The sequence below is a fragment of the Artemia sp. Qi Xiang Cuo genome, chromosome 18 (assembly GCF_049724085.1).
Source record: "Artemia sp. Qi Xiang Cuo chromosome 18, ASM4972408v1, whole genome shotgun sequence".
Lineage (NCBI taxonomy): Eukaryota > Metazoa > Arthropoda > Branchiopoda > Anostraca > Artemiidae > Artemia > Artemia sp. Qi Xiang Cuo.
In genome coordinates, this window is record NC_142811.1 from 22613244 (window position 1) to 22629414 (window position 16171).

General features: G+C 36.0%; 1 protein-coding gene across 1 annotated transcript in view; it reads left to right on the top strand.

The window, feature by feature from the left end:
* The window catches only part of LOC148941332 (octopamine receptor beta-2R-like), a 219701-nt gene that overhangs the window by 139043 nt on the left and 64487 nt on the right, over window positions 1-16171 (top strand). The window contains exon 3 of the mRNA XM_089104149.1: window positions 10135-10259. Coding sequence (XP_088960275.1) covers window positions 10135-10259 — 125 coding nt within the window. The remainder of the gene's footprint in view (window positions 1-10134; window positions 10260-16171) is intronic.

Below are 16171 nucleotides of genomic sequence, written 5' to 3' on the forward strand. Positions count from 1 at the left end.
AATTTTTTACGACAACTCTATCTATAAAAAACCTTATATGCCCCCAGAGCATAACTTTGCTCTGGGGGATCTGGGAGGGTATGTCATCCTCAAGTACATAATTTCCAGAACTTTTAACTACGTTGAACAAAATGTCTATCTCTAAACTTTGATTGAATGTGTTTGGGGAAATGGTGGGCGTGAGAGGGGGGGGTTAGTTGCTCTCCTCTCACTTTCGACTATAAAAAAGGGCAATTTCAATTTCCAATCAAATGAGCCCTTTTTTAAATTTCTACAACAGCTTTCTATATAAACCTTTTATGCCCCCAGGCCATAACTTACAACCCTTGTACTGAGGGCTCTGAGGGGGTTATCATCCTAAAAGACCTAATTTCCAGAACTTTCGACTACGCTGAACAAAATGAATATCTCAAAATTTTGATTGGACAACTTCTTCGATACGAAGAAGGAAAAAACAAAATGGCTATCTCAAAATTTTGATTGGATGTGTTTTGGGAAATGGTAGGCGTGGAAGGGGTGTTGTTGCCGTCCAATTACTTTTGACCCTTAAAAAGGCTACTAAAACTCTCTCGATTTCCAATCGAATGAGCGCCCCTTGAAGTTTTTACGACGACCCCTTCCATATGAAGTGCCTCTGGGAAAAACAAATAATAAATAAATAAATAATAAAATATTGGAGCCGTATGGCCTTTACTATAGGCAACACTATATCGTTGCCTCTGATTAACAAATTGTAGTACTCTCGTGCTACATTCCTTTCTTCCTGTCTTGAAAGAAATAATGTCGAGTTCGAAAGAAGGCAATCGTTTCGAAAGGTTCGCGCAAAATTTGAAATAACGAGATATGGGTCCTAAAAGAAAATTCTGTTAGAGGAAGGTATTCGTTGGTCAAAAGTAACGCCCTGGGAAGATATTGTGAGTACTATAAGCTGTTGATCTGCGAGAAACAATAAAAAGGTTTATTGTTTCTTTTGAGTTACAAGAGATCTACATAGCACTACAAAGGTGTGTACATTTGTAAAAACCTATAGGTCTAGCCCAAGGTTAGTTTTCCAAATCTCTGGATCTTGGTTACAGCGTTAGCTGTAACCTAATAAAGAGCGAACAACAGGCCATAGTAAACAAAAGTTAAAAAACACGTTTGGTAAAAACTGCCTAGTGAAAAAAATGCCATCTGACACTGATTCAGGAATAGTAACTATTATTTCCGTTCATTCTAAAAATAAAAGTTTATTGCGAAAAGAAGTTTATAGTGATTTCGAAAAAAAGCCTGAAACCCCTCGAGAATGGCGTCAGATCAATATGAAAAGTGTACTATTGGAATCAGCATAGTCAAAAATTTTGTCCAGGGAAATTACAGTCCCCAACTTTGAATAACGCGGAGAATCACTTTTTTGCATGGGTAGCACTGATTTGTCCTCTGTTTTTTTTTTTTTTTTTTTTTTTTTTTTTTTTTTTAGGGCTAGCAGTTTACCAGAACACCATATAGAGATGCTTTATAGTTCATTCAAAAGTTATTTTTCACATCTACGTGATTGTCAAAAATTCCACTATCTGTAAGTACCATCTCGCACAAAATGGCACATTCTGTGCCACTTCTCAAGGGGTGGGGCTAGCAGGCTACACAAATATCAGATGTTTAATTGCTCAAATAAAAGCTATGTATTATATCTGCGTTTCCTTTATGAATTCTACCACCTGCAAGGGCCAAATCTCACTAAAAATGGCACTATTAATACCATGTCTCAAGTGGAAAAGCTAGGGGCTAGTTGGCTGCCAGAACTTCTTGGAGAGACGTTTCATGGCTAATTTGAAATCTACTGCTCATATTTACGTGGTTTTAATCAGTTTTTCCATCCATAAGTGCCAAAACGGCACTTTTGGTGCCATGCCTCAAGTGGAAAAGCTGGGGTTAGTGGGCTGCCAGTACCTTCTAGAGTGACGTTTAATGGCTCATTTGAAAACTATTGCTCATAATTATCTACGTGATGTTTATCAATTCTACCATCCGCAAGTGTGATATAGCACTAAGAACAATACTTTTGATGTCACTTCTTAAGTAGAAAAGCTTGGAAGCATAAAACGAAATCGTCATTGTAACAATTATTGTCTAAAACCCGTAATTGAAGGTTTGCAAGAACACCTCTCGTATATTCCTCCTCTAAGCCCTCTTAAAAAGCTACGCATTTGAGGTACAATCACTAACATATCAAATCACATTATTAGACACGTGGTTCTGTTGGTAAAGCGTTCGACTTCGAAATAGAGAGTGTCTTGCGTTCGATTCTTGCTTGGGTGTTTTTTTTTTCAATTACGGTTTTCTCCCGTCTATACGATCATTTTCAGATAATTCCACTGTTTTTGTAAATGTGATGCACTCATTTTTTAAAGCATGCCCCAGGAAGTCAAGCAATTAATGCTTGACCAGGAGGTCAAGCATTTTGATTCAAAAGGGAATAGAGGTTATCCAGTTCATGGTTTGCAACGACATTCTGAGTAGATCTCTAAATCCATGCTTCAACGAATGGCGTATTCTTGTCAAAATCCTGTGGAGGGGGGTCAAAGTAGGAGCAAATTTTCCCAAATCAAGTTTTCAGAAAACTGAAAAACTAGCCGTATAGTAATAAAAAAAGGTAAAGATGTACTAAAAAAACTGACCTGTTTTAGTGGATACTTGAGTTATGCAGGCTTATTATTTCTCTCTATAAAACGGAGGATTTTAAGTTGTGATACAAATTCTAAAGCGAGTTTGTAGTCCTAATACTAATAAGATTACTTCACTTCAAACTTGTCTACAAAATAATCATAAAATGTCCTTTTCAGATCTAAAACAACAGTCAATCATTGAACTGAGCTTACTGTGCAGAAGTGATGCCAAATTAAAAAAAAAAAAAAAAAAAAAAAAAAAAAAAAAAAAAATCTAAAAATACTTTTTTACTGTTTAAAGTGTCCTTAAAGATTTACTTTTACCGTACCAAAATTCCTACAGGCCTATTGTTTTGTGTTTTCAGTTACGCGCTAGTTTTCTGTAATCCTACAAACATAGGGGAATATCACCAGTTGATTTATTTGCATTAGTTTTATTGATATATGTCACATAAGCTGCGAAGTAATAATTTTTGTCGTTTTAAGTTTCAACTTCGCTCTTTACTTCCCTCGGAAAAACTGTATTTTTTTAATATTAATAATAAGAGAAATTGAAATGGTGTTTTAAGGTCACTACTTGGATCTCAGGCAGTCAGGAACAGAGAATTTTTTCTATTTTCAAAACAGATATTAGAGTTTCATTTAAAATAATGGTGTTTTAAAATAAAATGTCATTAAGTCAAGCAAGATGGTGATGTTGGTCTCAATCCTTCAAAAGATGTTAGTTAGTTAGATCATTAAGTTAAAACTCTCAGGACATGCTGAGGGGGAATGCACTTTAAAAAGCTTGGTTTTCATGCATCATGAAAACCGAGCTTTGTTCGCTGCAAGCTCCTCAAATTAGCAAAATAAGAAAAAGAAAGAAAGAAAAAGAAACGAGAAGCAAGCAAAACCGCAGCTAATCCTTGCTACCGTATTTGGATCTTCCGCCAGAAACTATAAAAATAAATTTCGTATAATAGTGCGTCCAGACCATCCGCTTGCTTTTCTGGAAAAATTGCCAGAAAAAGGAGACAATCAGAGACAATACACGATAAAGAAAATAGTTCTTTTAGTGTGATTTAGAACAGAAAAAGGAAAAATGTCTAGCCGAGGCTTTAAAATTGTTCATTATAGGTTTTGGCTCAGAAATTAACAGATTTGATGCAGATAGCTGTTAAACTTGTTTAGACCCTTTTTGGAGAAAGAAACGGCAAGTCTAGACTGCTTTCCCTGCTTCCATTTTTCTTTATCATTTTTCCAGAAAAAATAGCCCGGACGCGCCTTAGACATACAAAGTGCAATTGTATGACTTGTCTCACATCAATATATTTGTGTCAACATTTCTTATACAATGACAATAATCTAAATACACGTAAATTTGGGATATGCGCCTTCGTTTCCTATTCAGGGCTCTGATCAGCTCAGGATACATTACTTACTCTCTTACATTAAAAAGATTAAAAAATTGATATGAAAACAAATATAGTACACTTAAACTGATCTTGTGCGTATCGTGGCAAAATTTTTTGGCAAATCATTTTATTGATTGAAGCACCGAAAATCCCTGTGTAGCACGCAAATTTGAGCAATTGTAGCACTCTAGCAACTGACTGTGGTGCCAACCCTGGTTGTAACATCAGTTGGTCATAACAGATCTGATAGATTATAAATAGATCTGAAACCGTGCAACAAGATTTTAATTCATTCACTGCGTTCTGTATCAAACAGTTCGTGGTAACGAACACTAAGTAAGGAGCGACACGGCTCAATAGTAACTGAAACTCTTGAAATTGCAATTTTAATATCAATAGATATATCAAAAGAATTGGCTTGTTATTCTGATTTCAAGCACATAATTCATTAAGTTTAATGTTATCCATCAAAAGCTACGAGCCTGAGAAAATTTTCCTGATTTTCAAAAAAGGGTGAAATACACCCTAAAAGTCAAGGAATCTTAATGAAAATCACATCGTCAGATTCTGCGTATCCGAAAACCCCAGAGTAAAAGTTCCAAGCTCCCATCTGCAAAAATGTGGAATTTTGTATTTTTTGCCAGAAGAAAGATCACGGATTCGTGTTTATTTGTTTGTTTATTTATTTGTTCTCCCCAGGGGTGATTGCATCGAACCAACATTCCTAGAATATGGGCTCATTCATATGGAAATTAAAAGTTCTAGTGCCCTTTTTAAGTGGCTAAAAAAATTGGAGGGCAACTCCCATCCCTCTTTTTCCCTCAAAATCTTATTGGAAAATTTACCCATTTTGTTCAACGTAGTTAAATTCCAGTAACTATACATTTGAGGATATCATGACCCCCCCCCCCCCACAGCCCCTACGGTAAGGTCTTTAAGTTATAAAATTTGCCCATTGTTTACGTATAGTATTTGTTATTGGGAAGCATGCATAAATTTTTTGGGTGGAGGGGAGGGGGAATTTTTTGCTGGAAGATTTTCCACGGAGATAATTTTCATAGGGAAGGAAGTTTCCGAGGGATGAACTTTCCGAGGAATTTGCCAGAATTCCTATGCGAATTTCTTTTTGTTAGTCTTACTTTTCTCTTTGACGACTAAATTTTACACGTGGAGATGTTAAGGGGAATTGTCTGGTGGGAAATTTTTACCGGGTTGGAGTTGTCTAGAGCCTCTTTCCGTGGGAGGAGGGATTTTTCACGGGATTAATTCTTTATAGGGAATTTTCTACTAAGTGGTGGGGTTTTTGAGAGGAAACCTCTCCAAAGAGGAGGGGATTTCCGGGAATGAAATTGTCTGGGAGGATTTCCCAGGCTGGGAACGGGGATTTTACGTGGAATTAAATTTTCATGGAGGTATTATCTACCGGGAGAAGGAATTTTCTATGGAAGGGTAGCCGGATATCCCGGCATTACTTAAAAACGATCAGAAATTAAATAAATTAAGTTTTTTTTTCAACTGAATGTAAGGAGCAACATCAAAACCTAAAACGAACAGAAATCATTAATGATATAATGGGATTACCTTCTCAATACCTCACTCTTTACACTAAACTTTGGCTTTTTGTCCCGATTCTTTAAAAATGACTCCGGAAAAACAACGGCCGAAATAGAATAATAAACCTTTTTAAAAGTTCAGAAAAACTTTTGCGTACAGAGCTAGGTATTGAGAAGGGGGATCCCACCCCATATAATTAATAATTTATGTTCGTTTTAGGTTTTGATGCTGCTCCTTACTTTCAGTTGAAAAAACTTTTTTATTTATTTAATGGCTTTAATAGACAAGAGCTTCTAGTATTGACGTTATTTCACTGTCGATCGAAGAAGAAGCAAATTGAAAAAACAACAAATCCTCCCCCTACACATTAAAAAATACATTGTATGTCCCCTATAATCGTATGCCCCCTATAACCGTATCGGGGAGGGGAGCAGTTAAAATAGAAACTATTTTAAAAAACCAGTAGGTAAAAATTTTTTTAATGTAAATGAATTCAAATTTTGCTAAAGTAGTATTTAGTCTAGGGCACATAAACTGGATTAACATATTTTGTTTTTGTTTAAAATAAATAGTCGTTTATTTGTTTAGCTTCCAAGGCAGGGGCTAATTTGTGTCCAGCCTCCTGATCCAACTTCATTTAAATTCTGGGCACTTCCTAATCAAATTATCTAGTAATTTTTTTTTTTTTAAAAAGGGACCCTTTTTTAAAGGGACAGTTGTCCTTCAAAGGAAAAGGAGCTCATTTATGACTTCCAATTTAATTTTTTTTATGACATACCCCCTGCTAACACACTCTCCCATCAGCAGTCGTCAGCGGGAAGAAAAAACGCCGAGTGTGTGCACTGCGCGCTTCCATTTAGTTTCATAGGCCACCATCTCGGAGTAGGCATTAAAATAAACAATCGTTTATTTTGCTGCTCCTTTATTGTAGTGACATGACAACGACAATGCTACCATCGACGTTTGTTTTACCGTGCTTTTTTTTTTTTTAGGGCCCCGTGTTTTCGTTGCAATGCTATCCTAATCTCTAAAAAACGGTTGGTAAGAACAAAAACCTCGGTAAAAAAAACGCCGGGTAAAAAACGCTAATTATGTCTTAGGCTTAAGAAACGACGTGTACTGCATTTTCATTTTCACTGGCTGTAAATATTCTCGTTTTTTCTTCTTTTTGAGTTTTTTTATCTTGTTAAACGACTATATTTTGGAATCTTATTGGAAAATTTGCCCATTTTGTTCAACATAGTTGAAATGTGCAGTAACTACACCTTTGGGGATATCATGACCCCCCCCCCTCATATCCCTTGTGGTGAGGTCTGTAAGTGATGAAATTTGCCCATTTTTTACATATAGTATTTGCCATTGGGAAATATAAAGATGTTTTCTTTTTTGGGGGAGGGGGGCAGTGAATTTTCTGCAAGGGGGATTTTCCACGGGGAGAACTTTCCATGATGAGGAAAGTTTTCGGAAGATGGACTTTCCAGGGGAAATTTTACACTGGGGAAATTTTCCAGAATTCCTATATAAAATCCTTTTTATTTGTCTTACTTTCTCTTTCGCGACTCAATTTTACACGTGGAGATGTTAAGAGGTCCGGGGAAAATTTCCCCGGGTTGTAATTGTCTAGAGGATCTTCATGTAGGGGGGAGGATTTTTCACAAGAAAAATTCTCTATGTTTTTTTTTTTTAGGAATAGACTCTCCAGGAGGAATTTTCTGCCAGGAGCAACTTCTTACTAGGGGGTAGGGATTTGCAGGAAAAAATTTCCACGGAGGGGAGGTTTCCGGCATGATTTGAAAAATAACCAGAAATTAAAGTCTTTTTCGAATGAATGTTTGCTAAGAAAAATTTATCAGCCGGAATCTTCCACAAGATATTTTTTTTGGGCAGGGGGGAATTATAAGCGAGAATGAAATTGTCTGGGGGTATTTTCCTGGTAGATGATTTTTCATGGGAGGAACTTTCTATAGAGGGATTATCTGTGGGGGGAAGGAGTTTTTCATGGTGGGCGCCCCAAATTTTCCAGCATTATCTAAAAAACGATCAGAGATTAAATTGAAAAAAACAAGTTTTTCGACCGAAAGTTAGGAGCAACACCAAAACTTAAAAAGGAACAGAAATTATTACGTGTATGAGGGGATCGCCACCTCCTCAATACCTTGATTTTTACGCTAAAGTATTTAAGAACGTGTAAGAAAAGCTTCTTATTCTAATTACACGGCCTTTGAGTTTCTGGAGTCTTCCTCAAAGAATTAGGGCAAAAAGTTAAGCTTTAGCGTAAAGAGCGAGGTATTTAGGAGGGGGCGAACCCCCTCATTAAACTAATAATTTCTATTTGTTTTAGGCTTTGATATTGCTCCTTACTTTCAGTTGAAAAACCTTTTTTATTTAATTTCAAACAGAGGCGATCAGGTGCAGTTTTCCGAAATAAATCAAGAGCAGTAAATCGCATGTGAATGCCATTAAAATTTCAATATCAGAGGCAACGGCCTAGTGGTGCCTATAGTAAGGAGCGATGAGGCTTCATATTTTATTTTGTTTTCTCAGGGCCACTTCATATGAAAGGGGTGGCCGCATAAACTTTGGAGGGGGCTCATTTGACTGGAAACTGAAAGTACTAGTGCCCCTTTTTAGAGTCAAAAGTGATCAAAGGGCCACCAGCCCCCCCCCCTACCACGGCCCTTTCCCCCGAATACACCCGTTCAAAATTTTGAGATAGCCAGCCTGTTCAAAATAATCCTTATATCTAATAACTATGCCTCCAAGGTTGACATGACCCCACCACAGCCCGCAGGGTAAAGCTGTAAGTTATACAAGTTGCCTATTGCTAACATATGAGGTTTTTTATGATACTCTATGAAGTTTTATGGTGTTTGATCCTGGATCTCCAAAAAGGCTTAATGGGAATAAGGTAACATTTTAAGAAAGTATCGAAAGGGATGGCGAACACAATCAAAACGCACTATGTGCTTGCTGGTAACTAAAAAGGAACATCAGCGATATCGAAGGAGCGATTGAGGGTATTAAGTTCAAACTTTCAGGGTATGTTAGGGGATGTTGAAGAGCAATAGGAAGGCAACCCGCCCCCTTCTCTTTTCAGATGCCCACTCCCCTGATCTCCTGAACTATGATCGAAATTTTGAAAAAGTAATTTTGTTCTAAACAGTCAAAAGGTTTTGTAAATCTTCCTCTGAGGGTGCCATGCCCCAGCAGCCCCCCGGGTAATAACTTGGAACTATGGATTTTGCCCATGGTTTACATGCAGTATTTGTCATTAAGAAAAGGGTAAATGTTTTATTCTGGTTGTGTGAAAATCTGAGGAATGTTGATGGTTATATTAAACTGAATCAAAAGAAACTATGTAGATCCAGTTTATCAAAAAAGCATATCTACAATATCTTAAGAGCGGCTGTTGTTGATATTAAGTTGATACTTTCAGGGCATGTTGAGGGAGAATGTTGAAAAGTGGTCGGAGAGCAATCAGCCCCCTCCCATGTCCGTTTTAGCAGCCCCGCAGAGACATCTAATCAAAATTTTGGAATGGCCACCTAGTTCCAAATACTATAAAGGTCAAGTAACTCTGCCTTGGGGATGACAAAGCCTCCCAAGAGGCAAGGGCTGTAATCTATACAAGTTGCTCACTTTTTATATATTAGGTTGATTATTGGGAAAAGGGGGCATGGTTGATTCTGAGTCAAAAAACGATTAAGGTATTAAGGTGAAACTTTTAGAAAATCTTGAGGGGGATGTCAAACAAAATCAAAATATACTGTATGCAGGATCGTTGGGAACGACAGTAATATCTAAGGAACAGCTCAGGGTATCAAGTTGAAACTTTCAAGGAATGTTGAGGAGGAGGATTAAAGAGTGGTCGCAGGACAACCAGACCCTCTTGCCCTTTTTAGAAACTAATATAAAAAAAACTCTTTCGACAAAGCAAGTTTTTCAAAGAAATTAAAGAGCTCCACTAAGCCAAAAATGAGCAGAACTAAATTCAAATAACCCACCAGGTGTAAAACTACCAAAAATCACCATCAGTGAATAAATGAAACTCAAAACAAACAGAGATTACAATAAAAATCCAAGAAAACTCAAAACGAGCAAAAATTAACATGAGTAGGGCTGACAACCCCCCATGCCTTCTCAAGAGAGCATAATTTGCACTTAAAAAAAAAATAAAAAAATGACCGTGGAAGGTCAGTTTAATATACGTATACTGATATTTACTCCTTAAAATTTAAAATTTCTATTTACTAAAGTAAAAAAGTGAACAAATTTTAAATGTATCTGCTTTCAGTAAAGTGCTAATTATATTCTGGTCTTAAGAAGGCATGGGGGTTGTCGGCCCTACTCATGTTAATTTTTTGCTCGTTTTCAGTTTGGCTCGGTTATTAACTGTAATTATTTATTGTGGTAACTAGTTCAAAACATACAAAATACATAAACACATATATTGGTAAAGAAAAACCAAGTCGTATGTTTTCCATTTTACGAAATAAATGGAAAGGTGTGTTTTCACTCGACTCTTCTTCTTCTTCTTTTAGCAATGCCGCTCGGAATGCAACAAGTACAAAAAAATCTTGGAGGGATGTCAGAGTGTGACCTATATTATGTTGTCAAACCCTGGTATGCTTTAAGTATCGTCGGAGTTCACGTATCCGTAACAATTGTAAGTTTTGCATTTCTTGTTCCTTTACCTAGTAACGTCATCTAGCAATTTCAATTCAAGTTTTTCTTGAGGAATTTTTTTGTATGTTTTTAAATTTTGGTACCAAAAAATCGAATATTTCCTTTAGCTTAAAATTAGCATTCACTTAGTTAAGTTAACTCCTGGGTATGATACTCTGGGGAGAAAGTAGCCCCCATCCCGGGTCTTTGTTCGAAAACCCCCATTAAAGATAAAGAGCCTCAATCATGGTTAATTTGAACGCTTTATTTATTATTTCTGTAAGTATATGTTCTATACAATAGATATCATGGCATAGAAGATAGAAATGTACAACTATTATAACGGGCTTTACTGCCTAAGTTGTTAGATATAGGGGTATATAGTACCCTGGCCAATCCGTTTTTGGTGTATATCGTGCCACTAAGAAAAAGAACGTAAACAAGGGACATATCAATGCCACTAAACAGAAAATGTGATACGATTAAATTTCTGAGATAGAGGATTGAAAGGTTAAGAGTTTTTTGACAATGTTATAATTCCAATGGCGGACATTTTATTTCGATCCATCACCATTGCTGAGGGTTAATACGAAAACGACAGAAAGCTTTGCAGGAAAAATTTATTTTTACTTTAATTCAAGACAAAGTTACAAAAAATACTTAGATACAAGAATTAGCTTTAAAATGAGCCCTTAAACACCTTTCTACCATGTTCCAGTGCTCTGGTAGCGTCGCTAAAAAAAGAAAAAAAAAGAAAAAAGAGGATATATGAGTGCCACCAAAGCCGAGACATACAATCTTCTTTTTTAGATAGAGGGAGGCTAGAAACCTCTTGTTGAAGACTATCAGCCATCCTGATTCTAATGGTATACTTTTTATTTATACCCACTGTCATTTTTTAGTTTCGGGCTCTACTTGAAATTCCCTAAAAAAGTTTTTGTGAGTAATATTGACTTTTTGGGTTAATGCAAATAATAATTACCATTCCTCAATTAGTGTCAAATATTACTATAACAACTCATAGCAGCACTGAGCCACCTGAGGCCAACAAAGCTGCACACGCTCCCCCTTCATGCAAATCTATTCAAAGCTTTCCTCTATACACCCTCCTAAGAAGTCTCAATTTCATTTAAATTCTATCTTACAAACTTTGTCTGACCGATATCGGGGACGACCTGCTTCTCTTTTGGTCCTAGATGGATGGCCGAAAAGAACGATCTTTGTCATTCTTCATCCGCAAAACGTCTTCTACCAATGTCAACATTTTTCTCATTATAACCCTAAAAAACAGAATAGAGCCAAAATTTTTCTCATTATAGCCCTACAAAACAGGATAGAACCACGTTTTTCATAGACTTACTGTTTGAAACATGGCCAGTCAAACGGGTCAAACCACACAAAAAATCGTAAATAATTCCCTTCGAAAACCCTTAACAAATCTTCATTTCCGTCTGTTTCAAAACGCCCACGTTTGGGAACCATGCTTGACCGCTGCCATCACTTTAACTTCCAATATTCTAATCTGTGTTCGCAGACTTGTCATCCTATTCTTCCAAATTTTTCTCTTCTGCAAAAAACACCATGGCCTTTGGCTGTTCTACTTTTAACATGTTCGCTGCATACACCATCATTACCAATAATACTACCCAGGTCTGTGAGACTATAGACTTGATTTATTCACCATTACCTATTCACACTCCCTATTCACCTAATCGAAGCGACTTTGTCTTCTTAACATTAATTTTCAAACCCAGAACTCAAACCTAGAAAACCTTGAATTCTCAAAACCTCTCGAAACTCATTCATTTTGCTAACATTTTGCCTAGGACACTCAAGTCATAACCAAAATCTAAGTCTAGTAGAGTTTTGACATTCGCATTTGATTTCACGCTCTCCCATAGCTTTGACCGTGCTCTTTAAGACAAAGTGCTTCATATTGACCTATATAAACATGGTTAGAACACAATCTTACCTAACTCCTTATTTGATACAAAACCAACTTCTATCCTTATTTCCTGTCTGAACCACAGCAATGTTATTCTTGTACTTAGCAGTAATCTAAACACGTCTTTTGACGTTTTTTTACGTAAAGTAAAGTACGTCTTTTGACTAAATTAAATGATTGCTAGTTACATATAAAATTGAAGTTTAAAAGGGTCTGGTGACTAGGGCACTTATTAATTATTAATCTAAGAGTGAAAATTTGGTCAGCACCTCCTCTCCCCTTCCTAAAACCACGCAGTTCTTCTCTTAAAACTTTATCAACAACATCTATAAGTCTAGAAGTATCATTATACTAAATAATTTGCTTTCTATGAAAACCAAGCTAATGTTCCTATAATTACCACACTTACTCTTATCTCTTTTCTCATAAAGGGGGGTTAGTTAAAGTTTTCCTTAAATCTCTAGGCATTTTTCTTTTTCAAAAATGATGTTCAGAATTTTCCATAATTTATCTCAAAAACGCCATATTACAAAAACTCAATTACCACCCCATCAGCATGTGAGGCTTAGGATATTTTCATCCCTGTAGTACTGTCTCTAGCTCTTCCTCGCAAAATAAATCGGCCTTCACGTTCAAATTGTCATGAACTTTTTCTTTTTTTTCAATTCCCGTAACTTTATCACAGTTAAAACATTCTCAAAATATTCTGCACATATCTCTTTAAACTTTCCTTTCTACTAATTGAGGCCCTGTTCCTATCTTTGACTGCGACGAGTCCAGATTGACTACTCCTCTCAATTTTTTAACATGCCAATACAATATTTTACTATTATGCCTTCTGGGCGCATATTCGAAATCTCCATGATCTCCACTTCCAACCTCATTGATTCATATTTTAAGCCTTTCTCTACTTTCCTCAGAATCCTCTTTGTCTCATATGATCTGTCACCCAAATACTTATTGTACAAACCTCCACTCTTTTCTACGAGCCTTAAAGAGTTTTTGCTGTTATTCCAAGCTATGTTTCTGGAATTTTTCCTTAAGACATAATCTGGTACTCCAAAAACTATTTTTCTGAAATTTTTCCATCCTTCTTCTACATTATCAAATATTAGAATCTCCAGTTTATATTCAACCATACCCTGGAAAGTTTTTCTCAAATTCTCATCCTGAAGTCTACCAACATCATAACCTCCTGGAAGGTTGTTACCCTTCTAAAATATCAGCTTTAGATCAACTCTAGAATCATGAATTCCAACTTAGGGCACAAGCCTCACCAGTGGGGTATGGCAATATTTTGGTGGGTCATGGGCAGGACGTGCACCCTTAGGCTGAACACACTTCAGAACCTTAATTTTGAAACAAAACGTTTTTAATGTGACTGCACTTTAGAACCTTAGTTCTGAAAAACACGTTTTTGATGTGTATGACACCACATTCAAATGTATTTAAAGAGCAAAAGAGATACATGATAGTATTGCAATGACGTCATACTTTGTGTAAAAGGCATTATATCCAGAAAATATTTTTTATTAGTATAAAATATGCTTAGAGAACGACCCCAAAAATACCTATAATCAAACAGTTCGTGGTAACAAACTGTAAGTAAGGAGCGACCCGGCTCAATAGTAACCTAAACTCTAAAAAACAGAATTTTGATACCATACATCAAAAAAATTAGATTTTAATGCTGATTTCAAATATATAAGTTTCATCAAGTTTAGTCTTACCCATCAAAAGTTACACGCCCGAGAAAATTTGCCAGAATTTCTAAAAAAAGGAGGAAACACCCCCTAAAAGTTATAAAACCTTAATGAAAATCACACCATCATATTCAGCGTATCAGAGAACCCGACTGTAGGCCTAGATGTTTCAAGCTCCTATCTGCAAAAATGTGGAATTTTGTGTTTTTGCAAGAGGAAAGATCACGGATGCGTGTTTATTTTTTATTTTTTTATTTTTTTTTTTTCCCATGGATGATCGTATCGACCCGGTGGTCCTAGTATATCGTGGAAGGGCTAATTCAAACGGAAATTAAAAGTTCTAGTGCCCTTTTTAAGTGACAAAAAATGGAGGGCAACTAGGCCCCTCCCACGCTCATTTTTTTCCAAAGTCACCCGATCAAAAATTTGAGATAGCCATTTTGCTCAGCATGGTTGAAAATATAATAAATATGTCTTTTAGGATAACTTAATCTCCAAAAGCCCCAAGGGGGAGGGCTGAAAGTTATGAACTTTGCCCAATGTTTACATATAGTATTGGTTATTGGGAAGTATACAGACGTTTTCAGGGGGGATTTTTTCGGTAGTGGAGAGGGGGGGGGGGTCGGGGGTTAAATGGGAGGATTTTTCCATGGAGAAAGCTTTCATGGGGGAAGGTACATTGCTATGAAGGGGGCGCCGGATTTCCCAGTATTATTTAAAAAACGATCAGAAATTAAATTACAAAAACAAACAAGTTTTTCAACTGAAAGTAAGGAGCAACATCAAAACTTAAAACGAACAAAGATTATTACGCACATGATTGGGTTCGCCCGTTAGTCAATACCTCGCTCTTTAAGCCAAAGATTTTTTAGTACTTTCGTAAGAGCTATTTATTCTAATTAACGGCCTTTGTGATTAAGGGGTCATTTTTGAATAATTGTAACAAAATTTGAACTTTAGCCTAAAGAGTGAGGTATTGACTAGGGGGCGAAACCTCTAATATACTTATTAAAAATATTTGAATATAGAAGTTCGTTAAAAACTTAATTCGTAAGTTACGTATATTTATTACTAATAAAAACGTCCGTAAATAAAATTTAACAACTTTTGAGAAAGCCATTTAACCAAATAAAAGTAAAATTAATATGCAAATTTTGTTTTAAATATTCACGTACGGTGAGCCAAAATCAAAACCTGTATTAATTCAAAAACGTTCGTAAATTAAATAAAAAAAAAACAAGTTTTTTTTAACTGAAAGTAAGGAGCAACATTATAACTTAAAACGAACAGAAATTAGTCCATATATGTAAGGGGCTGTCCCCTCCTCAACGCCTCGCTATTTATTCTAAAGTTAGACTCTTTCTCACAACGCTATTTTTGAAAATAATAAAAACTTTAGCGTAAGTTTTAATGTTGCTCCTTACTTTCAGTTAAAAAAAACTTGTTTTTTTATTTAATAAGCTATAAAACTGAAGTTTAAAAGGGTCTGGTGACTGCGGCACTTATTAATTATTAATCTAAGAGTGAAAATTTGGTCGGCACCTCCTCTCCCCTTCCTAAAACCACACTGTTCTTCTCTTAAAACTTTATCAACAACATCTATAAGTCTAAAAGTATCACTATACAAAATAATTTGCTTCCTATGAAGATCAAGCTGATCTACCTATAATTACTACACTTACTCTTATCTTTTTTCTCATAAAGGGGGGTTAGCTAAAGATTTCCTAAAATCTCTAGGTATTTTGTTTTTTTTCAGAATGATGTTCAGAATTTTCCGTAATTTATCTCACAACGCCATATTACAAAAACTCAATTACCACATCATCAGCACGTGAGGCTTAGGACATTTTCATCCCTTTATTACTGTCTTTAACTCTTCCTCGCAAAATAAATCGGCCTTCACTTTCAAATTGTGACGAACTTTGTCTCATATAAATCCTCTTTGTCTCATATGATCTGCCCCCCCCCAAATACTTATTGTACAAACCCCTCCTCTTTTCTACCAGCCTTAAAGAGTTTTTGCTGTTATTCCAAGCTATGTTTCTGGAATTTTTCCTTAAGACATAATCTGGTACTCCAAAAACTATTTTTCAAAAATTTTTCCATCCTTCTTCTACATTATCAAATATTAGAATCTCCAGTTTATATTCAACTTTACCCTGGAAAGTTTTTCTCAAATTCTCATCCTGGAGTCTACCAACATCATAACTTCCTGAAAGGTTGTTACCCTTCTAAAATGTCAGCTTTAGATCAACTCTAGAATCA